The sequence below is a fragment of the Thermobia domestica genome, chromosome 11 (genome assembly GCF_964235325.1).
Source record: "Thermobia domestica chromosome 11, izTheDome1.hap1.1, whole genome shotgun sequence".
In the NCBI taxonomy this organism is placed as follows: domain Eukaryota; kingdom Metazoa; phylum Arthropoda; class Insecta; order Zygentoma; family Lepismatidae; genus Thermobia; species Thermobia domestica.
In genome coordinates this window covers 215,422,533-215,448,949 of record NC_137464.1, presented here as the reverse complement: position 1 = coordinate 215,448,949, position 26,417 = coordinate 215,422,533, and the positions used below count along the sequence as shown (strand labels likewise).

Below are 26,417 nucleotides of genomic sequence, written 5' to 3'. Positions count from 1 at the left end.
AGATAATTCGCAAATTGCTGTTTACCAATAAAGTTAGTATGGCTAGAATTGCTAATATTGTTTCCCCTCGCAAGGTGTAAACATGATTGCTAGGTGTAGACATGAGTATAGGTGACTTGCTTTCATTCGAGCTCATTTAATTACACATTTCCGTATTTTGCTTCTCCATTAGCAGTACAGGCTGCTCGCGTAAATCCAAACCTACCGTAATCCGAACCCCGCGCCTGTCCGAATGACATTTAGCCGGCGGGGTTGATATTTTTAGACTGGTTGCTCAAACAGAAACTGTTGTTGTGAATTATTGGACTAGATCAGGTCACTTTTCTTGAATACAAGACTATTTCAAATGACTTTTGAATGCTTAACTACATATACAATTCTGTGAATGTTTTAGATTAGAACCAAACCTTGACGAATATTCGTTTATAACTGGATTTGTGGCTTTTAAGCACTCCCTTTTTACGCCAAACAACTTAAAAATCCGAACGGCTCAAGCAAATATTCGGATTAACGCGCGCTTTCTGCTGTAGTTATCGAAGATTATTACTAATTCACATTTTGTCCGCACAATTACCATGAAAATAAACATGCGAAATAATGTTACTCCTATTGACCTTCCAGGGTCCCCGATAGATGAGTGGACACGCTCGTTGCCTTGTATGCACAGAGTTCCGGATTCGATTCCCAGTAGGATCACAAATGATTTGGATCCCACTCTAGATCCTGTTCTTAGGACTATAAACGTTCCATGGAAGGCTATGGCAAGCTATCATGGGTTCACTTTGCCCAGGGACCTTCGGGTCAAAGATCGACCTTCGGGCAGGACACTGCATCATCATAATGATCTTCCACTAATCGGTCATCGCATCCTTTGATATTGCTGAGGTGTCGTCAGTGATACTACACAGAAAATGACGGCTTCTAATGTACTACATTCTTATGGTATTCAATATATAGTATTACTTACGGCATTAAGTATCTTCTGAACCAGTAACGAAATATTTTTTACCACCCGTTTATCTTAGGTTGCAGTGGCTATGAAGAGAACGTTTACGGCAGTTATTCTAACACTTGCTGAGATAAGTAATGAAAATCACAGTCGCTCTTCTGAAACAAGACGTCTGTTGAGTGAAGTGAATTTTCAGTTTGTGTTTCAACTCAACTTGTTCACACTTCTTCTTGGGAAGTTGAAAAGATTGTCAGATTATCTACAAAATAAGGAGAGCACACTGGCTGATGCTGTTTTAGTTACGAAGGGTGTAGTGGATTATTTTACTGATATTCGAATCACAGTCGAGGAGTTCGAAAACATTTGGAAAGAGTCTTTGAGTCTTGCTGAAAATAACGGTATATTTTTAACGGGTTCAATGTCCAGAACAGGATTACTGCCCCATCATTTACGTCAGTATATTATGACTGAGCAAATATCGGTTGAGGAATAAGATATCTAATCCCAAGAAAATTACAGACTTAGGATATTTCTTCCTGTATTTGACAGAATACTTGCATAAATAAATAGGCGTTTTACAGAAAATACAGGTATTCTATGTGGGATAAGCAGTCTTCACCCTAAAAGTGAACACTTCCTCTTATTTGAGAAAATTGAACCACTTGCACATCATTATGGTGTGCTGTCGATAGTGTAGAGGTGGAACTGAAACTTCTCCCGAAAGTTTGGATATGTTATGAGGAGGAAAACCAATGCAAAATTACCCCCGTTTCTCAGTTTACTGAAGTGATGGATCGTTTCAAAATTACTTTTCATGAAATTCACAAATTAGCCGTAATTGTTGTCACCATTCCTGTATCTAGTTCACCATGTGAGCGTTCTTTCTTGTGTCTTAGACGGGTTGAAACATATCTAAGAAATCGAATGGCAAACGGTCGCCTAAGCGACCTTTGTTTCCTTTCAGTAGAAAGAAAACTTGTTATGAATATTACTGTAGAGGATGTGGTAAACGCATTCGATGTTGGACATAAAAGTCGACCCATTGCACTTCATGAAAGTGCAGGTATAAAAATTTACTGTAAGCTTGTTCATACCATGTGATCAGTCCTTCATAGTTTAAAATACATTGTTGTTTCTGTGGATCATGATGAAGTTTTGTTTATTACTATTTACTTTATCCAATTTATAGTTCTTTTAGATTTTTTTGTTACTAACTTGAGTTTCAGTTGCAAAGATATCTGTGTAAGCTATGATCAAACATTCATGCTGTCGAATTTCCCTATTCTTTTAGTAACATATGTCTTTGCCGTTGCATATAGAGATCACGTCAAAAAAATTTGTTTTACTTTACCTATTTATTTATTTATTTATTTATTTATTTATTTTGCGTGCAAGAGACCACAGTATTGTACATTTGTTCATGCGGTATAGAACATGTCAAATCCTATTATTGTCTATATAATAAACTACTACTATAGTTCCTTATACATCACATTAGTCTTACAACATATATATATAAATATATACATATATATACATCGAAATACCACGCCTTATCTATTCATCTACCTGGTTTTATTAATAGTGCGATAATCTATAGTTTTTTCTTTACATTATGCTATCTTCATTTAGTATTTAGGAAACACGTATGAAGATATTTGATTATAATAATATATAAATAAATATGACTACTCATGCAACAATAAAATAAATACCTTCCTATTGCTTCATACAGCTACAAGTTTCTAGCTTGAGCATGTTCTTAAAATTCCGTGACACTACAAAAGCAGTGCTCTTGTAGGTACTTTGTTAGTCTTTGTTTTAAAAGGTGATCAGATTTTGAGTTTCTTATGTTGATGGGTAAGCTGTTATAAATTTGTATTCCTGTATATTTTGGACCTTTTTGTTAAAGTGCTGTATTATGAATGGGAATTGCAATAAATATTGCCGTTTGTAATATATAAAGCCAAGGCAGTGGGGAGAATTTTAAGCTCACGGAATATTCTTTTGCATGATACTCTTGATTTTGTACCTTTCATTGTTCTCAGTACCCTTTTTTGAATCTTAAAAATTGTCTTACTTTCTGCTGCGTTTCCCCAGTGTACTATTCCATACGTAAGTAGACTCTCAAACTGACTATGATAAATTACTTTTAATGCTAATATATTGAATGATGTTTTCACACTTTTTGTGGCATAGCGCACTTTACAAAGTTTCTTTTGGAGTACAGATACGTGCCTATTCCACGTTACTGTATCACTTCCCCAGAGCCCTAGAAATTTCGTTGCTTTAACGTTATCTATAAATTTATTTTTAATATACATATATGATTGGATTATTTACGTTTGTATTTCGAGAGTGATGGAAGTTTATTACTGTAGTTTTATCGGTATTTAATTTTAATTGATTATTTTCAAGCCATGAGTTTAATTCTTCTATTGTTTGTTCGATACTAACTTTCATTTTACTGTGAATGTATTCTTAATGGCTAGACTTGTATCGTCAGCAAACATGGTTGGTTTGGCTGTTTTTATGTAAGCTGGAAGATCATTGATGAAAATTATAAAGAGAGTAGGGCCTAAAATCGAGCCTTGTTACACCCCGCATTTTATTAGTTTGATGTCAGAGGTATATTTGGAACTTGTACCCCGCTGATCTGTGTAATCAATTACTACGGCTTGATTTCTATCTTCTAAATAGCTTTGGAACCATTTATTTACAACTCCTCTTACACTGATATTGTTTAGTTTTTCGAGGAGTATTTGATGCGAAACAAGGTCGAATGCCTTAGTTAAGTCTAGAAAAATGCCAGTACATTTTTTTCTGTCGTCTAATGCATCCCGAATGTAATCGACATAATTAAATATTGCCGTCTCAGTTGACTTTTTGCGTTGGAAACCATTTTGAGCAATGTCTATTATATTATATTTTTCCAAGAAGCTTACTATACGTTTTTGCATAGTTGATTCGATTATTTTTGAGAAGGGCGAAAGTAAGGCAATGGGTCTATAGTTTTCTACCTTATACCTATAATGTTTTTTATGAATTGGCTTAATTCGTGCTAATTTTAATTTTTGAGGAAACTACCCTGATGAAAAGGAAAGATGTATAAGATATGTCAAAGGTTCCTCTATATAAGCGGAACTTTTCTTCAGTATTGTCATTGGAATGTTATCAAAACCTACGGACCATTTGTCTTTTTGCTTTGAAATTATTTGAGCAACTTCGTTAAGTATTACTGGCTGAAGGAACATCGTTTTTTGTATCCTATCTTCCGTAGATTTTATTTCAAATTTAGTTCCCGTTACACTTTTATTTCCGATTTCAGTAAAATAGTTGTTCATAATATTAGCAACTAATACTGGGTCAGTTATTTTAGTGTCTCCATGATTCAATACAATGTTTTCCATCTCCCTAGAAAATGCTTTACTATTTGTTTCACATTTTACTATTTTCCAAAGTGTTTTTGATTAATTTTTTGAACGCTCAATTTGTTTGTCATATTCCATTCTTTTAGCCATTTTTATTACACGTCTATATATGCGCTTGTAATTCGCGTAATATCTATTAAGTTCCGGGTTTGGTAACTCTTGTTTGACTCTTTGTGTCAACTCTCTAATTGTTTTGCTGGATTTCTTTATTCCTGAAGTTATCCACGACTTTGTCTTATGTGTGTAAATTTTATTAGTGGTAGTCGGGAATGCTGCATTAAAGTAATTACTACATATATAAAGGAAATATTCCCAGGCTTTATCTACTATAGTTTGCTTGTAGATATCCTCCCATGTTTCACCGCTTAAGAGATAGTTGAAGTAAACCACATTGTCTTCGCTAAAATTTCTATTAGTGATAGTTTTCGATATTCTGTTGGTATTGCTACTGGTTACATTTAGAATAGTAAAAATTTTAGCTTGATGGTCGGAAAATCCGGTATTAAAAACTTTCACGGAATATTCTAAAACATCTTTGTTTAGGATCATTTGGTCTATTGCGCTTTTTGTCGTCGGTGTTATTCTGGTGAGTTCCCTCACTACTGGCGTTAAGTTGTATGAATCAATAAGAACCTGTACGTTTTTATCAATTTCGCTTGACAAAAAAATAATATTCAGATCACCTATTACTCTACTTTATTACCTGGAGTAGTTAATGTTTTCAGTATCTCATCTAAATTGTGTGCTAGTACCTTAATATTGCTATTTGGGGTTCTGTAAATACAAATGATAAATAGTTTTTGTTTTGGTAACTCCATTATACAGAACTCAAAGTCTTTTTCGGTGTTGAGGTAAGTAAAAATTTTACATATATTTGTTTCTAATCCTGTTTTGATGTAGATCGCAACTCCCCCTCTTTGGGTATCTGTTCTACAGCACCACTCTACTAATGTATAGTTATGGATTTTATAATATTGTATTTCATCTAATTTTAGCCAATGTTCCGTTACACAGATTACATGTATATTATCTAATTCAATGGAAAGTAGTACTTCTAGCATGTTAATTTTTACCTTATTGAGACCTTGAACATTTTGATGAAAAATATTAATACTACCTATCGATACATGTGGAGTATTTTGTTTCTTGCTTAAGTTTTTTCTGGCATGCGTAAATATTGTTTTAAATTTGTTAGCGTTTCATGAGTGTTTGAACATTCAGTAGTGTCGGTATCCCCTGCCATAAAAAAATCACTGGATAACACTTTTCGCGTTCTACCTTTTGGCTATTTTCTGTAGTTACATCGTTTACTCGATTCTTTTCTGTACGTGGATACAATAACTTGTTTTCATAATTTAGATTACTAACACTACTAACTTTACTAACGTTACAGCTAAGTTGACCTGACCCTATAACGCCATCATAATCTGCTGTTACCTTGCTACTATCTTCTGCTTTCTGGTTTAACTCATTTGACCTCTGTACTAAACTAATTCTATCCACATAATCTAACCCTACACCAATAGAGTGTGCATTTTCGTTGAATTGAACATCAAGGCTCTTGTTTGTGATATTTCTACTGTCAAGTACTACAGGAGCTACATCTTTCTTATTTTCTACTGAGACTTGCCATGCTAGTGGTGTAGGATCCCTCTTAGGCTGCTGTTTGACTAGATTACATATTTTTTCTGCCAAAATTGTTTCACATGTTTTGAAAGCAACCCATGTGTGGTATGATACTCCCGTGGACTCTTGCTAATATCTAACACTTTAACATTTTTGAAATGTTTACACACTTTTATTATTTCTCTATTAGTCTTCTGCACTTCTTTATTCACAATTGATGCTCCAATAAGGTCGTGTCTGTGCGGTATAGTGCTTACATACATAAGACATTTGTATGCGTTAGGTTGGGTAAGGTTTTTTTAAATACTTCAACTACACTCCGAGAGACATTTTTTGCAACGTCATTTGCGCCATCTATCACAATGACAGTATCATTTTTTGTCATAACTTTATCATTCGTTGCTGGTTTAATTCGTATTTCACTAAGTCCTGCGCCTGGTTTCACAATCCCTACAATTGACACATTTGCACTACTACGTTTCATTCTTTCAGCAATACCTCTTCCATGACTATCTCCGAGTAGTAGAATATTCCCTTGCACATGAAAATTTGGGGTCTTCACTTTTGAATCACAGTCTTCAACTTGCTTTACCGTCAAAACTGGTTTTAATTTTTGTGCACTCGTGTACCGTTTATGACATTTCTTGACTCGCGCACCATAAAATTTTGTCCTGATGTTAACTTAGTAGTAGTACTCAATATCTGAAACCTATTTGTTACCTCAATATCTGTAGCTAATGATTGCTGCATTTTTGCACGATTTATGCCGTCTTTTTTTTTTTTTTTTTTTACCATTGTCCAATTGTAAACGGTATGTTGTAAATGTTATTAACGAAAGGTAGAGTATTACTTGTTAGTTTGTGCTGTTTGAACCTTTGAACCTTCTTTTATTTCTATGCATTCATGTGCATTCTCGGAGGGAGAGGAGGTAAAGCTGTCTTGAACTTCATCGACTACACAGTACACACCGTTATTATCGTTAAAAAAAATTGGAAATAGAGGTAGTGTGTCTGCCACGCGGAATTCGGTAGGTCGAGCATAGAGCCACAAACTCCCGCAGCCCATCCTATGTCCTGCACTTCTTCAGTCAAATCAGACGAATTGCCGGAATTGTACCTTCTATAAGGCTCAGATAGTTGTTTTTCACATTCTTGTTCCTCCCCTATTTCGGTCTGAGCTTTAAATTGAAACTTAATTAATGTCAAAAAATGTCTACATTGCCCAGTTCTCATTTTCATTGCCCCACCAAATAGCTCCGCCTTTTTCTGCCCACCCCATCAAGCGTTTCTGGCACCGTCCCTGTCTGCTACGACAAATCGAAGTTCCCCACGCACACATCGACAGTCTTTCTCGCACTACTCTCAACCTTCACGAACTGATCTCTCTCCACCCGGCTCCCAGGTTTTGTTACCTTGATAGCCAGGTGGCTGGCCGTGATTGGTTGAGAGTCAATGGTTAGGTCAGGAAACGTCAGGTCAGTGGTTGGATCTTGATCAAAGTCAGGACGGTTTTCAAACTCCTCTTGAAGAAGTTATTGTTGGTATAGTGGTCTACGGTGGGTTTTATCCATCATGTCTTTCTCTGTTTAGATTCCTCATGAGTTGGAGAGAAACATTTCTTAACTCCGTATTTTTCTGATGTCACTCCCACCAACTACCATCTTTTCTGGTATCTTGAACATTTCTTGGGAAGAGGGAAGACCTTTCTTGATGATCGGACAGTTAAGGCGTAGTTGAGGACTTCTTCGCATCGCAAACTTCAGATTTCTTTCGGTACGGAATCCAATCGTTGGCTAAGCAATGGTAAATGTATGTGATTGTAGACGCCAACTATTTTCGTTAACCACATATTGCAGTTCTACTCTCAGGTGGATATTTCATTCGCACCACCCTAATAATTACTACTACTAATAATAACTAAAATATAAGACCAAGAAAGTCCAATGGCAGTGTCTTTAGTTAGATGGTCTGTAACAATTTAAATATTTTAAAAATTTAAACTCCGATATTCTGCCCTGCCTTGTTATCTTCCTTGTCGCAACCATGCTTTTTCTATTTTCTATTTCAAAGTATTGTAAACTTGAGAAAGGCTAATCGTATTTGAATTAAACGCCTGTAGTTCGAAAGTCGGAGCCTTCTCTACTGGTCTAGTGGCTAGCACGTGTATCTTTGGTGCACGTAGTCTCGGGTTCGATTCCCGGTGGGAAAGCACAAAAAAGTACAATAACTCACTTTCATTAATTATCCGACTCCTTTAACCTAAACGGCATAATCGCGGGATGTTAAACTATAAAAAAAATCCTTTAATTTTTTTCGAAAGACGGAGAGTTGAAGTTTCGTTTGGTTGAGGAGAAGTATAACTAATATGCAGAAACGACACATTCTAGAGGAATTTCCCGACAATCAGTCAACTTTCCAACTCCTGTCAGTGTTCAAGATATGTGACGTGATATGTGCCGTGCGTTCGGTGCGGAAGAAATGTGACGTTGGACGTTGAGATTATTAAGATCCTGGTATGGAGTCTGGAAAGTTACGATCAGAGACGTGGACGTTGAGAAAAGCTATAATATCCAAGCTGGAAGCATTTGAAATGTGGTGTTGGTGCAGAATGCTGCGCATATCATGAACCGGAAGGAAAGTGAATGAAGGCGTACTAAAGGAAGCTAATGACGGTCGACAGATCATGAAGATAATAGGAAAAAAAAAGAAACAGCTGCTTGGCCATCTTATTCGGCACTCAGATTGGATTACCGTATTGAGAGAGGGAAAGGCAGAAGGAAAACCAGGAAGAGGAAGACCAAGGATAGAATATCTAGATGCAGTTACGAAGAAGAGATCTTATCAAAGTATAAGACAGCTCTTCCGAGGGAGAGAAAAAGTTTTATAATTTCAATGTAACCCACCAACCTAAGGTTGAGGTGAACAAGATGTGTCGTGTGGAAGGAAGCACATTGAACATTTGCAAACTGAAGATTTGGTGTAACTTCAATTATTTTTCATTTTACGACAAATTTGTATTGTTGTTTTCAAACTCAACATCACTTTGTAATCAGATGAGGAATTTAGAGACATCTACGACTTTAATTATATTTATCATTATTATTATTATTATTAATCATAATAATAATATTATTATTATTAATCATAATAATAATATTATTATTATTTTTGTAGGAGCTGCCAGCCAAAATAAGTTCGGAGGAGGAAAGCGAGCTTCTGTCTCTGATGTGTCGCGTTCATGAGTTGGAGATCGAGAAGATGGAGATGCAGAGTGAGACGCTAATCAAGGAACATGAATTGCGACGGAAGGATTTGATGATCCTCAGATACGACAGACAGCGGCAGCTCTGTGAAGAGATCATCACAAGACAAAGGCAATTGATGGAAGGTAAGTTCATTCAGTCCATCTTTAAAATTAGTGTTTAAATGCAGATTGATTAGACAGTACAGGGCTAACATATTTATTAGCAGTGATTTTATTGTTTACTTAAAGTTTGGTTCATTAGTTAGTTTCCTTCAGTGTTGCCACACTTGGTACAATTGTATCAAATTCAGCCCTTTTTGTCATTCATCGGCCCGTTGGTACCACGCTAGAATTTTCAGTCCGTTTTGTTAAAAAGTTGGTACAATTCTACCCAATTCAGCACCATTTATCAAATACTTGTCACATTTTCAAAAGTGTCAGTAAGACTTTTACCACATCTCATGCTACTCATACTGTGCACTTAAAAAATGCTCTTGAACATTCGTTCTCTGACGTTGCACTGCATAACGCTACGAACTTTGTGTAAAAAGCGAGAATAAGATGCAATAATTTATATTTTAATATTTTATTATAACGTACTGTTTACACACGAACTCGGAGATGATTTATTTGTTCTTCGTTTTATATATTTTACTTATATGGCCATAATACCGTTTTGTTTTATTGGTTACTTTGAAATAGAGGCACGTTTGGTTTCCTTACAATACATACCGAAGATGATAAAACTGTTTCCCCTTTTAATTTTCAGCCTCTGTTATACTTCCTACGTGCGAGAAAGTTTCATCTACTTCCACGGTTCTTCGGGATCCTCCTATTTGGATGCTTTAAAAAAGTTTTATTTTTTTAAAGAACACTTTCTTAATTGGACTCTTGGAAGAGGAAGGAGTGCTCTAGAACTTTACCTATTTATTAAATATTGAATTCAGCCCTTTTTGTTTCAGTTTGGTATTGTTTTTCAGCCCACTCCAGAGCTAGGACTGTGGCAACACTGGTTTCCTTTTATTGTCGCCAGTCACCAATATACAAAACGTTGTTAAGAAAATTATGTAAAAGCTTCTGCAGCATTTATGGTTACAATGGCTATTCAAATTTGAGGTTACATTTTGACCTACTTAGAAATGTAATTCATATTGTCTCCTTTACTGGAGTGTAGACAAAGATACACTGGCCCACCGAGGAACCAGCCAAATAGTTGCTGCGCTCCCAATCACCACTATCAATTTACTTAATAACGAAAACAAAATGAGTAAATTTCCTTGAAGTATTTACATTACTTTTCTGGAATAACACACAAAATAATTCGCATATCTACAACAATAGACTTGTGTGAATAACATAATACTCGTATCTCCCCTCTGCAACCAAATGGTGTAGCGTTCTACCAATATTTGTACAGCTTGCAGAAAAAAAAACCTGCAACATGAGCATGTAAGTTGATTGTGAAACGACAAAGTCTTTTGCTCCAAAACAAGTGTGCAGTTGAGGACGTCCTGGTTTCTCCTGGCGTGATTCTTGCCAGAGTTATGTTGATTCCCTGCACTGTTAGGCGTAGTTTCACAATAAACACACGCTCATGTTGCAGTTTTTATTTGCTGCGGATTGTATCATCGTCCTTTTCATGGAGTCAGTCCACCCCTGTCAACCCAAAATACAAACGTAAAGGTATAACTACTAAGGTCATTGTAAGAGGAAGCCGAATATCGCTTTCCTTAGATTCTGAATTCCAAACTAATGAAAAAACGATATCGTAGTATATACCATGAATGAAGTTACTAAACCTATCATTAGAGGAACAATCGAACCCACTGACCATAGTTCACAATTAGCCTATTCAACAAATCTATTAGGCCAATTGAACAGTTATTTGTTACTCCGTTGTATGGCAAAAATTTATCATTGTTGCTTGCTGCTGTGTGTAAGCTATGCTATCAGTGAACAAATAATACATTAAACAGGATGAGTCGAAAAAATGCAAAAAAAATTTTCAAGTCGTAATACCGCGGAAACGTTACGAATTGGTGCGACTAAAAAGAAGTAGAAAAACAAAGAAATTGGTTTATATTTTTCGAGATCTCATGTGCTCTAACGTTTGACGAAATATGGAAAAATGCACATACTCGAATGCAATAGCTCTTCTCGAATATAATAGCTCAAATTCTTATGTATTAGAAACACAGAAAATAATGTTTAAATATTATTTAAATTCATCATCTTGCAGTCACGCATTGTCTTCAAAGTTTATGAAATTTTGAAACAAAATTTACAAATAAAAGTATATCACAGTTCAAGAGAAAAATAGTAACAACTTACACACTTTTTTGTTTTTCTTTATTAAATATAAGTTTAAATGTTTAGAAACAAATTATTTTAGATCATTAGTAATAATTATAAACATATTTTTTTATTGATAGAACTTAGTTTTGTTAATAAAAATGTTTATTAACAAAACTAAGTTATGGCGTCGGGATCGAACTACGGACCCGAGGCACCAGAAGTAAGCGTCTTACCACCATGTCCACTTTCTGGGAAAATATCAAGATAGGAACTATACTAGGGCTGTTCCGAATGTATCAGGTCATATCATACAAAAAATCTATATATTTACTAAGAAGATTCAAGATGCAGTATTCACTATACGTAAGATAGGAATATCTCAGACTATTTCCAAATAAGCACCTTGAGACGCCATACACTTCAACCACTGTCGTCTATACTGCTCAAAAACATTCTGCAAAATTCTGTTGAAATCGTGAATAACTACCTTGTTCTATTGTATTGATCTTGATCTCCTCGCTGATCTTCGAATTTTTTTCCTTTCAGGAATGGTTTAAGGTATAGGAACTAGAGACTCGAGAATGACAAATTTGGGTGATTAAGTATGCTGCAAGATTTGTTATTTTTTTAAAGTGATGAATGAGCAGGTGTGTTGTCATGATAGAGTTATCAATCATCACTGGCCCTAAGATGCGTCATATTGCGCTCTGCAATTGATGAAAAACATAGAGGTGGTACTCTTTAATAATTCTTTGGCATGAAGGAGCATAGTGATGACGGACAGTGTTTTCCAATTAAAAAAAAAAAAAGAAATAATATTGACTTAACTTTTCTGAACTCCGAACGTGGGGAACTAAGACACTTCAGTTGGAACGACGAAATATTCGTTTCGGATCGTAACTGTAGACCCATTTCTCATCTTCGGGTATGGCATTTTTTAGGATTCGCTGATAAAACTGAAGCAACTCATTAGCAACTGCACCACGGTGTTCCTTCAGCTCTGACAACAATAAATGTAGAATGGATTTTTGTCGCGATGCGTTTCATACAAAGATATTCCATCAAAATTTCAAAACTGCAAGAGATTGGAATTCCCAAGTAATCTAGTTCTCGAAATATCACTCACCGATCCTTGCTGTTTGCTGTCCGTATATATTAAAATAACGTTATTAATAGTGTCTATATTGTAAAGTTTTTAGGTAGAGCATAGATAGAGCAAATTACACACGGGAACGTTTTCACCCACTACCGAATTTTATTATAAAAATCTTCCTGTTATAAACAGTATGATACAAAATCACTCTAATATAAATAATCTTGTAATACTTGGGTAAAAATGGTATCCCAAGACCCGAGCAGCCTAGGGAAGGAACTTCACAGAGCTCCAAGCAAGCTAAGTAGAGTGGATTTAGGATCCCCAATGTTCCACGCAAACAATGGGGAATTTGAAAGCCACAAAGCTCCACGTAAGTTGGGTGGATGAGGTTAGGAATCCCACAGAATTCCGAGCACACTAAGTGGGCAGTAAAGCAGGCCTAGTGCTCCGAGCAAGCTCAAGGCTTTGGATTAGGTAACTTCCAGAGCTCCATGCAAGCTAAGGGAGTGGAGGTGATCGGCCGTAGACTGATACTATATGTGAAAGTCCTCCTGGGTTTATAGCTACTCTAGTGTCGCGGTGGCGCTGATGGTCTTCTTCGTCACATGACTAGTGGTGTCGCCTGTGTCCCTGTCGTCTGCCATTGTAGTAGTTCGTAGGACGCACATGGTGTTGGTTATTTAAAAAAAAGCATGCGTTAATAGATCCATGGGCGAGATATTACGATATATGTCCGTGTATAAATTACGAATCCATAAATCTTCCAAGACTTCTGTTAAATATAAGCCTTATGGATATTATGAAGTAGATCAGTTTGGAATATTAGCTTTAGTTTAACTGGTTTGAACTTAAGAGCCTCTTAAATCTTACTACTGGTTTGTAAATACGTTTCGATTTGTGCTCTTAAACTTCATATTTTAATGCCAACTGAACATTTTAACAAATAGTTAAGAATTCAAAATATAATCAGGTTCATAGCGAAATAAATATATAAAGTGTGGACAGTAACTCAACTCTCTATAAATACAAGCTAAACTCGTTTACAAAAATAAATATGGCTTGAAAGTGCTTTTTATTTATCATATGCAATTTGTTATATGTTCTTGATTATTGGATAAATGTCATTTCTTTTCAATGTCAGTTTGTACGTTATTCACTGAGTCCATAGATCGGAAGCACATGCTATTAAACCCGTCTTACGTACGATACAATAAAAACATCGTTAAGTTTCCTGATTGCTTTTACAAACATATTTTCACTCTTCAATCAGTAGTGAATGTTTCATGTAGTTTTCGTAGCTGCTTCATTAAAAATGCTCTTTTTACGGGTAATTTTCTTTGTATACATACATATATCTTCATCTTTCTTTGTAAAATTCTTTCTAATTTTGAATTCAAAAAACAGACTGGATAATTTTTAAATTTATGAGTCCAGCTTTCTTTTAATCCACGATTTTTTTTTAATTCATGTTTTGGCACGCATCAAAACACACAGATGATGTGAAAAATATTAATTGGTAATCCTAGAATGGAAGACGCCTTTAATTAAAAGGGGAAGAAACCTTTTATTGTTCACAATAAATATGGTACGTATGTATGAAATATGCCATTCTGAGGGGTTTTGAGATTCAACATAATCCACTTCAACTACAAAACATAAAAACTGTCTGTTCCATGCTGTTGCCGCGTTTCTGGTGTGGAGGAGCTGTTATTCTGAGAAAATACACACAAACATTCAGACCTTATGCAAAGTTCACTACAGTTTTGAATCTGAAGTAATATCTTCGTCAGATTCTATCAATCTCAATCCGTTTACTGTTTTGATTCACACATTTCTGTTTTGATCCGTCAACCCGAATTGAGCCTTCGTTAGTAATATGGTATAAGTAATTTCGCAAGAAAATATTCGCAAATGAGTATATTACTTTTGGGAGTAAGTTCCTTCGGACGGAATTTGCCTACAAGGCCTTATAATTTTGTTCGTAAATCACTAATGTGTGTTTCAGTAATAACTTCAGTATAGAATCATTTACTATAATTAAAAAAAATGGAGCAATAAAGTTTAGTGCGGTGATCCTTACCTTTTATTTGATTAGTTTTCTTTAATGTGAGGACTACACTTTTTTTAAATATTTTATTTTGAAGTTTTAGTATGGTCGACCTTATCGTGATGCAGACAAATAAGCTCACTACTGATGTACCCATTAAACTATAACAATCAATTATTCAACCAATTTGTCTAGAAGAGAGTAAACTTGTAAATAAACAGTAAAAGTTATATTATTTTTCTAGTACGGTTACCTTATGGCGCTATTAAAGGAAAAAGGTGGGCCTCATTCGGAACAGGCAAGGGGCTTACAGATGACGTGGAGGTAAGGACTCCGTACATATTACACATCTTCCTCTTTACCTCCATATTTATGTGTACTAGTGCTCTCAAACGGGTCGAGTCAGGCTAATCGGGTCGGGTTGTCGGTCGGGTCAATCTGGTCAGCTCGGGTCGGGTTGTCGGGTCAGGTCAATAGGATCGGATCACGGGTTGGGTCACTCGAGTCTGGTCGGGTTAGTCAATTCGGGTCACGGGTCGGGTCGGGTCGGTGGTTACTTCAACCCGACCCGACCCGACCAGTTGAGAGCACTAATGTGTACCCAGTTACAGAAGTTAAGTAGGCCCGAAGATCGCTGTGGAACAAGAGTGAAACAAAAAGTAAATCTTGCCAAATCGAGGTTCAAACCCAGACCTTTCAGTTGATAGGTAGACGCATAATCGAGTACCTTTTGTTGTTGTTGTCCTAGATTCAAACGCTTTAATACTCATATATATTGTGCGTATGCGTTACTGTTCGTTTATCCCACAAAAGGATCTGGGAATGATTCTAATCCAAATTGTCATTAATTTTCATTATTAATCTTGCCCCACTTCAATGTATGGCAATATTTCTTGTGAATGAAATCCATTGATTTTGGTCTTTCTCACAAGGGAACCTTCCGAAAATGATAGTTGCACTGAAAGATATGGCCTATGCCAATTGAAAGAGCTGTAACACAGATGAGCATTCCCAAAAAATTAGCTGCCCATAGCAATAGGTTCAAGAAATATAAGGGGTGGAAGTTCGGGAAACAGCAAGGTTGGACAAGGGAAAAAAGTGCAAATTTCGCAAAAAAAAAAAGGGGGGGCACGTCAAAATACAATGCCGGCAAGTGATGTATAGCAAGAGACTTGCCACAATAAGGAACAAATGGAGGCCACCAGTAGGGTTAACAGTGTTGCCAACTGCAATAAAAAGTACATGTTTGCAAAGAGCACTATACGAGTTGAGTGCAATATTCAGTGTCATGTAGAACATAAGATATGACGTGTATAATCAGTGGTACAATCTAACAAAAGAGAATAGAAAAAACAGAAGTACGAAAAATACGGAAAAGACGAAGTTGGCCATAATGCGCCACATTTGATCACGAGTTGTGCATATTAGAATGAACAAAACAAGAAGCACCGACTATGTAGGAAACCAACGTACCTAGAGTCGAAAAGAAAAACGAGTTTCAAAGTTGGCAGCACTGGCCATGAAAATCCAGACAAGTCTAATATAGTTAGGCCACTCGCTTCACAAACAGAAAATTACGGCAACAGGCATCACTCGGAATGCATCAATGCTAGAGTGATTGAGGCAATGCCAAGTCGGGGAACATGAAATGGTTGGGTTGAGCCAACAACCTATAATAGAAGTAAACTTATGTCATGGTTAGGTCGTGTGTGGGAATATACAGGGTGTCACACCAAACTTTGTGACCTGAAAGATTTGAGAAACGAACAAAAATGTGACGGATCCAGTTGTGTAGGGATGTACCAATGTCAGGGGATGATAAAAGTCTGTGAGATGCAAGTGCCCCCAGGACCCCCATCATAGGGTCCCAGGAGCCAACTTCAAACTTTCAAATGGCAACAGGGACCGAGTGGTAGGAACAGGGGGGGGATGATGTTTCTCTGGATAGATACAACACCGCCTATAAGAAATATTTGCCATATGAAGCACGGGTTTCAAAATGGCCGCCAAAATGCACGTTGTTCTTGTCACCGAGCAGATATTTTTGGTGGCCATTTTGAAATCCCATATAGTAAATATTTCTTATATGCGTTGTTTCATATTCCATGATTTATCGAAAGAAATATAACTCGACCGATGGTGCTATTTGAAAGTTTGAAGTTGGCCCCTGGGTCACTATGATGGGGGACTTGGGGCACTTGCGTCTCACAGAAGTTTATCGCCCGCTGACATGGGTACATTCCTGCACAACTGGATGTGTCACATTTTTTTTCGCTTTGAAACTATTTCAGTCGCAGAGTTAGGTGGGACACTCTGGATACATCATATAGGCGGTGATAGTACTGCAGACAGGAACACACAGTAGATCAAGCCTTTGATTATGTTTGCTTTCTACTGGTGTGGATATGTGATAGAAAGACCACCAAAGGTTCCGACACTTCTAGAGTACTGTTTCGAGACATTCACAGGCGATCATTGTACCATGCATAACGGATTGGCAGTATTCCGCTGTGCTCACTGCAAATGTATCTTCTGTTTGGACCATTGTCTCATCGAACAATTGCATGTACAATGTGGATAAGCATGTACAAATTATGCGAAGGCTAATGCCTCTTGCCGGAATTTTGTTTTTGTGAAGCGGGTGGCCTAACTATATTAGAATTGTCTGGATTTTCATGGCCAGTGCTGCCAACTTTGGAACTCGTTTTTCTTTTCGACTCTAGGTACGTCGGTTTCCTGCATAGTTGGTGCTTCTTGTTTTGTTCATTCTAATATGCACAACTCGTGATCAAATGTGGCGCATTATGGCCAACTTCGTCTTTTCCGTATTTTTCGTACTTCTGTTTTTTCTATTCTCTTTTGTTAGATTGTACCACTGATTATACACGTCATATCTAATGTTCTACATGATACTGAATATTGCACTCACTACATGTAGTGCTCTTTGCAAAACATGTACTTTTCATTGCAGTTGGCAACACTGTTAACCCTACTGGTGGCCTTCATTTGTTCCCTATTGTGGCAAGTCTCTTTCTATACATCACTTGTCAGCATTGTATTTTGCCGTGCCCCCCTTTTTTGCGGAATTTGCACTTTTTTCCCTTGTCCAACCTTGCTGTTTCCCGAACTTCCACCCCTTATATTTCTTGAACCTATTGCTATGGGCAGCTAATTTTTTGGGAATGCTCATCTCTGTTACAGCTCTTTCAATTGGCATAGGCCACATCTTTCACTGCAACTATCATTTTCGGAAGGTTCCCTTGTCAGCTTCCATACTGTTGTATCGCACAGGTGCAACCCGTATGATAGACCATCAATTCTCGCAAGCAACAAACAAATCATGGCAAAGGAAATCTGTTGTTGGCAAGTTTATTGATTCTTTAAAAGTTAAAGGAATGTGAATGACCTTGTAATGTTTCTTGCTAGTTCCGCGTAATTAATTATTCATTGCAAAACATCGGAGCAAAAACATTATTGTGTTTCTATGATAATAAGTATCAGTTAATAAGTTCTTCCTTAATAAGTATCAGTTCTTCCTTAATAAGTATCAGTTCTTCCTTAATAAGTATCAGTTCTTCCTTAATAAGTATCAGTTATGCAGACGGGTCATAGAAATTAATGTTCGTAGGTTCTCTTAAGAAAATTTCCCTAGACTGACACAAAATTTTTCTTTTTTTTATCGAATTTTCCATAGTTCGTTGTGTTTCCAATTTCTATGACAGAAGTAATGTGATAAGATTAATTTATTTATACTAATGGAAGTGGCAACCACATTTGCTTTATTCATTTGGTTTTTCCTTCCTTTTTTCACCTTTTCTTTCACTTTTTTCTTTTTCTTTTTCTTTCTTTCTTTTTTTTACAAAAAAGATACACAAATACACCCAGCCAACAATCGGTGGAAATTTTTCTACTTTGAACACACACACACATACAAACTATTGCATTATAATGGTTTATATCTGAATAACAAAGACAAATTTATGCATTTATATTGGTCAATTAGTCAGCCCAAAAATTTCCTTGGATTTTTACTTTTTATCGAAAAAATTCCTTTTTCCCCTTTTTGCTGAATTTACCTACGAAATTTCCCTAGATTAGGGAAATTTTTCCTCAAACTACAAACACTGATTAGTGATGTTCAACTTCACACAGGTGTCTCTCGCGGGGGGACGGAGACACGTTCCCCCGCAAAAAAATGTGTAGAAGAGGAAATAGATGAAAGCTGAAATTACTTATATGCAAGAAGTAAAGAAATAGAGAAACATATGAATGTCATATATTTGGACTGGGGAGGAAGCTCAGTAGTTAGAGCCCATACTTTTTGTGCATGAGGTTACTGGTTCGATCCAGATTGCGCCAAGTGAACTTTGTGAAGAATAACACCGTTGCGTGGGTTTGCTCGGGGTTCTCCGTTTCCTGTCACTTTCTACATTCCACTATTATCATCTATCTCATCACCCCCCGTCTCCCATAGCCTCGGTGCATAATCAAGGGACGTTAAACTTTAAAAACAGGAGTGTTAAAGTTGTCCAGTAGTAGTGTTACGTGTATATATGTATATAGGTATATCAAGCTTGTTTTCTGAGTATGATAATATAATGGAAGCAAAGTAAAAGAGATAGAGAATGATTACAGTTAATGGAAAGTGTTAAAGCGTACGTATAATTGCTGTATCAAGCGGAATTGATGACTTAACAATGAAATGAATCCTGATGCAATTTGTAGTTTTACATCCCTCGTTATGTCCTGTAGGCTAAAGAAAAGGATAATATGAGAATGTGGTGATATGAGAATGATGATATGAGTTAGTAATATAAGTTGGTGATATGAAAATGTGGGACGAAACGGGAGAATCTTGAGAAAACCACAGGCACGATCTTGTCCACCACAAACTTACATGGTTTGGGATCAAACCAAGCTTCCTTCACACCACAGATAAGCACCCTACCACTGAGCCCCCTTGGCCCCCTTGATGACTTGAAAAAAGCGATGTGCAGGTTTCTAACTTAACTTGTACCACCCTAAAACGGATGTACGCATGGTTATCGTGGATCATACCAAATCTACCCTACAATTTTTTTCTAAGCTTTTATGATTCTATCGCCACTCCCCAAGCTATCTTGTGAGATTGAGAAATGAAATGAAATATTTTAGTTTAATGTCCCACATACATGTCCTTTAGGCTAAGGGAGACGATGACTAAGGCAAGTGAATGATGGTGAAAGAATTGATGGGATGACAAAGTGAGAGGAAACAGGAGTACCCGCAGAAAATTCACGGGTGGAATATTGTCAAGCACAAATTTACTTGATCGGGATCGAACCAGATACCTCACGCACCAGAGGTATGCGCTCTACCGCTGAGCCACCGTACCCCTAAAGAGAGATTGAGAAATGTTGTTACCAGTTATATAAATGAAAAAAGTATCCTAACTTTGTATCTTTTTAAAACTTTTTTCATCAATTTTTACAATTGCCATTCCTTTGTGAAGGATGATTAGTTGTTTGATGTTGGAAAATATTCTCAATACTTAATCTTTTTTTCTCATTATTTGTTTCGCAATACGGATTGCATAAATTTTAGTGTACTCAGTATTTAGATTTGCTCATTCTTTTTATTATTGATTTATGAACTATTCAATATTGTAAAGGCTAAATATTATAACTGAAATAAAAATATATGCTACTGAAAAATAATGTATTACAAGTAAATACTTTTATTTTTATTTTCAGATCGTCAAGTGTCTCTTCCGCCTGATCTCCAAGATTTGTATAATTTGTATCAACAGGAGATCCATGCTGCTACGTACTCGGATAGAGACATGAAACTCTTTCTCGAAGTTGGAGATACAAATCGGGTAAGGTTTTATTATTCTACTTTTTAGTATACCTACACTAAACTACCAAGTTTGAAAAGTTTCAGTGAATTTTATTAGTATAGTTCCTGATTTGGTTAATAAATGCCAGTTAAGGCTTTTGAGTACCTGCACCACATTTATTTTCTAACCTATTGAGCTTTTATCGGAACGTGTCATTTCTTTAAAATGACCTGGAATTTTAGTTCGTGTTCTACTGATTTCTTCTTCTTAGTTAAACGTTCCTTGTCTTTGTCAAATAAATTTGCGTTACATAAGTAGATTGAATATTACTTAAAGTTAATTTGATTTATCAATTACCGGAATACCGAAGAAACGTGAAAACGAGAAACGGCTTGCGATAAACAGCCCGTCAATCGGAGGTGTGGTGTGGTAGGAAAAATATCAACAAATAGGATATTAGAAGAGCGAAGTGAACTTTTGTAACGGAACGATAAACAAGAACATAAATATAATATGAAAGGGCACACGCGGAAAAATTTAACGCCGTTTCTTTCATGCTTCTACTGCACATAACAACGGAGATATGACCATGGGAATGATTGAAAACAGAAATACAAGTGACCCACCTAACAGCCAGTACTGCGGTAGGTATGAGTTGTCAGAAGTCATGGGAAGAGAGGAAGAAACATGAACATAGGACGTTTCAGATTGAACAAGGAAACATGAGACATTCTCCCGGCATTCTCCACAGATCAGGATCATGTTGTCTTTTTCCTAGCGTCATTAACTTGTTTCGCCACCAACGAATTTCGAGGTCGTTTCCTTCACATCGTTTTGTACGTGTTTTGTATCGTTTTGTGCGCCTTTTCCCACGTTTTGTGCGCCTATTTACATTTTTTGTGCGTCACCGGAAGTGGGTCAAAATAGGCCTCCAAGGTGGGACAAAAATGACCCATTGTTCCACCGCTATCCAATTTCGAGATCGCTTCTTTCGCATCGTTTAGTGAGTACTTGAGTACTTCAAATTATATGCCCATTGTCAAACTCCCTCTAAAAAATTGTTGAGTGAGTATGGTACCTTAGAATCTTGAAACACGTATTTCTGAATAACGCACATAGTTCCTAAGTGAAGTCTTGACCCAACTACAGTAGGTCCCATAGTTTTGGAACTATGAACCTTTAAATTTCATTCTTTTTCATGTTTTCGGCAGCCTATAACTCCGAAAGGAAGCATTTGTGCACCCAGGTTGGTCAATACTTTTTGTCTTATCTTGGTGTCAGGAATCACCTCCCAAACGTTGTCGGTGTTGTTTTGAAACACCTTGTATATACATTCACTGCATGGCTTTTTTGTACGATTGTCCACTTAGTCCGGAATTTACTAAATTAACGTTGACCTCTCCAGATTCCAAGGTGTTTTTTCTCCCCGTGTAGCACCTCTATATCATAATGATGTGAGAAACATTTTGACCTTTACTTACACATTATGTGGAAAGGATTATTAAGCTAATTTTTTATTGTTGCATGCTTTAGATTTGTGAAGATATTTAGTTTCTTTGTTTATTTGATCTAATAAACTTTTATTTCCCCAACACTTTTGAAAATGTTATCCTTATAATTTTAAAATTTAAAAGTAATGTAGCAATATATGTAAATTGTATGCTTCGAATAACTCAATTCCTATTGATTATAGTTCCTTGAAAGCATAACTTAATTTAATAAATCAATACAATATTTGTCAATGTACTGTCCTCCTAAAGTTAATTGTCCACTACCTGACTAATGTCTAATTACCTCACAAATGATTCTGTTTCTTTTACAGAATATTCCTTATACAGAAAAACTATTTAGAATAGTTCGTGGGCAGGTTAGTTATTAATGTGCTAATTTCGGGTTATCTTGTAGAATGCTTTCTAGGGAACGCTTACGTTAATCTCAGCATGTTCAGTACTAATACTGCATAAGTGCGTAGGCTTCATAATTTTTTTTTTCAGTAGGTACAATGTTCCAGTAGCCTTTGTGATTTTCTGTTTGATTCCAGTTTCCTTATGAACAGTGTATGCCCGTATATATTTAATGAATTATTACGTATAAAGATGTCGATACAATTTTAATTTTTACTCCTACACTCGAAATCAAAATTCTCGAGTTATATAATGTGACTGGAAATAAAGTATACCGAAAAATGACAACATAGTCATTAATCGTCATTAATAGCGAGGAAATGTAACTTCATTTCAACATTGGCTTTTGTAGAGATAAGTTATAATGATTTGAGTGTTGAAGAAGTAGTTTCTTCGTGAACACTATTTCTGCTTATACGGAAATACTTGTTTTGGTGGGCTTAGTGTAAACTACGAGCCGAACTTGTTTGAAGAAGTCCATAATAAAACTCCTCCTACAGACCGCAGCATTATGGAATTAGAGGCAATTTCAAAAGGGGTGACTACTGTGTTCCGAACGGAATAGAAAAACAGCCTGGAACAAAAGTGATCTGCCACAGATAACGAAGATGCTGGAGAAAATCTCCAATTACTGAGAACAAGACAACGATATATTTCTAAACACTATGTAAACGAAAAATGCCTGTACAGATACACGAATTAGGAGCGTTTAAATATTATATTATGAAGGTATGTCAGCGAGAAGTCTTAAGGAAGAAAAGTATTGAGTCTGTGTTAGCATATTCGTGATTGTATTTGAAAATGATCAGTTCTTCGGCATATCGGGTTTGCAAAGTTCGTTCACGGGATGGTTATGGGACTAAACAGCGACTTACCCAGATGATATCTCGACATAGCACAATACCCGTCTCTACCTTGCAAAAATAATCTTAAAACTTGGATTGACATTGATCAGCAAAGATACGGAGATTGGTGATCTCCTGCTTTTTGTATAGTTTTAAGAGATTTTATCGAGTTTGGAGTATTGTGTTTTAACACACAATGATTTCAGCAAGACGGACAAACACCACATACCACTAGTCTTAGGTCTTCTGAAGCATTACTTTGTTCAATACCAAGTCTTAGATAGATCATAACATTGCCTACTGTACCAAATCACCTAATTTTACCCCACCCGATACTTATTTGTGGAGAATGTTTAAAGAGGTGGGCCTACAGGTATTCAGGTCTGGTGTTGGGAAATTTCTGATCGTTCTGGAAAAATGTTTGGACTTGGGTGGAGGTTAATAACAACATGTGTGCTGATTGTTCCTATTCAGATATTGTGTGTACAATATCTCTTATTTTAATAGAAAAGACACCTTTCATTTTCTTTTTATATACGTTGTATCATTAAATACAAGTTAATAAAAAAATCACAAATGTTCCGTTTTTCGGTATGCTTTATTTCTGGTCATGCTATATATAACAGCGTAATGTATTTTATTCATTTATAATATTTTTGTAATTCTGAAGCATTGTTATAATTTCCCATTGTTATAACTCGAACGTGTAGTAATTTCCTAGCTATCTACTTTAATAATGGCCCAAGCTTAGTATGGTCGTAATTTTATGAACAGTGACAAAATGTAAAGGACAATGACAAATGTAAGTTAATTAGCAGCAGCATAATTTTGTTTTCTTAAAGGTAAAAGCATCATTTGTACTTAAAATACATTTTAATGAAGTCTAATTAGATTTTATGAATTTATTTATGGTGCCCAAATAATAGAGGACAGATTTATTTTTCAATTTGCTTGATATTAGGGAATCTGTTGTAAATGTGATAGTTATTTTTAATGATGTGACCAAAATACTGATTTTTTTTAAAACTAATTTCCTACTTACATTATTTTAGTGTTATTACTTCATTTATCAAGAAATTCTTCGAACATTTAGAGATTTTTTCAAACAAGGTTAATTCTAAATAGGTAATTGCAATACTGATAGCTAAACAAAGACATTTTTACTAAAATATTTATTAAACTTCTGTTAATAGAAGATTTATATAAAATTGTTACAAATAATTGTATCATCTTGCTTTGCTACATAATTTTCATAAACTGAAACAGGTAGGCTATATTAAAACCCTTCAAATCGAGTGCATTGTTTCCATAATATAATTTTCTCTCCTTTGGCATGATGCAATTTGTAAATATGCTTTCCCTCTTGCATGGTTCTTTCTTACGATTCTACAGCGGATCTACGTGAAAATTCTTAATTTAAATTTTAAAAACCCTTCCTATTATTAATTTAAATAAATTTATAAATTTTATTTTTGCCGTAGGATAATTCTTCTAATATTAGATCCTACTTACTTTTACATACGTAGCTGTAGTGTTACTTTCTCGCTGCATATAGCATGAGTTTTAATTTTATAGAAATTATTCGCTAATATTCTAAAAAAAAAAGTAACCTTTGATTTAATTAACAACATAAATTAAGTATTTTTAAACTCTTAGTTGTTAAAGTTTAAATAATTAAGTAGTAAATATACGATTTAATTTAATAATAATATCTTAATTTCGAAAAAAAAAAATATTGCCTCCATTAAAACTTAGTTTTATAAATTATTTAATAATAGTTGTGTCAAAAACATTCGACACTGCCCCGAACGAATGACAACATGCGAATGGCGTGCTGTGGTTTTAAGCAGAAGACGAAGAAAAGTTTCTAATTAGTGAGTCAAATGGTGTCGTTGAATAAACATTGTTTATGGCACAAAGAAAACAAGTGATCAGTTGGTTTCGCTTGACAAGACGAAGCAAATTATGAAGTACTACATTGGAAACAGATAAAGATATTCTGCGCTTTCTTAATCAGAGCCAACTTCAGCTATCTGGAAAAAGATGAAAATGACAAAAGCTCAGAAAAGTCACTTGCTATTCTAAACAACTCCTAGAGTAAATATCTTTCAAGTCTTCTTAAAGAGTCTTTACGCTATACTTCTTTACTTACATAATTTATTTGTACTCTGTTTCTTATAAAATATGTTTCTTCTACTTCTAGTCTTCGTCTCTCATATCGTTACACGGATATGGAGTAGAAGGCAGAGACAGATTACCACCTATCAACGCAAACAGAGGGTGAGTTTTCTGTTCATATACTTTTTTGAAAGTTTTTAAAAGTTACTTTTCAGACTATAGTTTGTCCAGTTGCTAGCAAAAGTTCAAATTTCACTTTCCACTTGCTCTTTGTCAATGAACTCAGAACTAATACAGTTTAAGCATAGTTTTCATTGTTGTTGACAGAATAAACCCGAATTCAATCTCGTGCACGGGGTCTCGAGTACGATTCCTGGTGGAAGAACATTGAACGCATTATGATGGTTCGGATTCTATCTTAAACTGTAAGCCCATGCCTCATATAGCCCAGATGTTGAAAATATACGCTAAATTTTAACATACAAACAAACAAACGAAAAAACGAGCTCAAACTCGTCAATTTGCTCCAAAGTTATTGGGGAAAGAGAGCTTTTTCTGGTGGTGGTTGGCATGTGGTTCTTGAATATCTAAAGTATCTATTGATTTCTCCGGATGGTCCAGAATTATCTAGGACAGTGGTTGTGAAAGTGGGGTATGCGGACCCCTGGGGATCCATGGGACGTAGCCAGGGAGTCCGCGACACCTAAAAATTGAAATGTGTTATAATGGGACTCACAGCTGTTTTGCAAGAAGTATTTTTTTTCAGTTACTAAAAAAATCAATTAGACATTATACTTAGGTTTGCAAATCCTACCACTTACTTACGTGAACAGACCTTTTCTGCTCTTTGCAGTATTAAAGCCTGAATAGAAAGCGAAATCGTCTTAATGTGGAATCGGACGTAAAATTAATGGTGAAAAAACTTATTCCGGATTTCAGTGCAATTGTGGAAAAACAAAGAATTTCATTCCTCATATTAGTGACCCCACATTTGAGAATATTGTTTATCAAGAGAATTTACTTTTATTTAAAAAGTATGACTGAT

General features: G+C 35.8%; 1 protein-coding gene across 2 annotated transcripts in view; it reads left to right on the top strand.

Moving 5' to 3' along the window:
- LOC145663741 (kinesin-like protein KIF19) overlaps window positions 1-26,417 on the top strand; it is a 278,291-nt gene that overhangs the window by 177,970 nt on the left and 73,904 nt on the right. For both annotated transcript variants that reach the window (XM_081729824.1, XM_081729825.1), the window contains exons 11-13: window positions 9,180-9,393; window positions 20,420-20,544; window positions 25,458-25,534. In XM_081729824.1, the coding sequence (XP_081585950.1) occupies window positions 9,180-9,393; window positions 20,420-20,544; window positions 25,458-25,534 (416 nt within the window). The remainder of the gene's footprint in view (window positions 1-9,179; window positions 9,394-20,419; window positions 20,545-25,457; window positions 25,535-26,417) is intronic.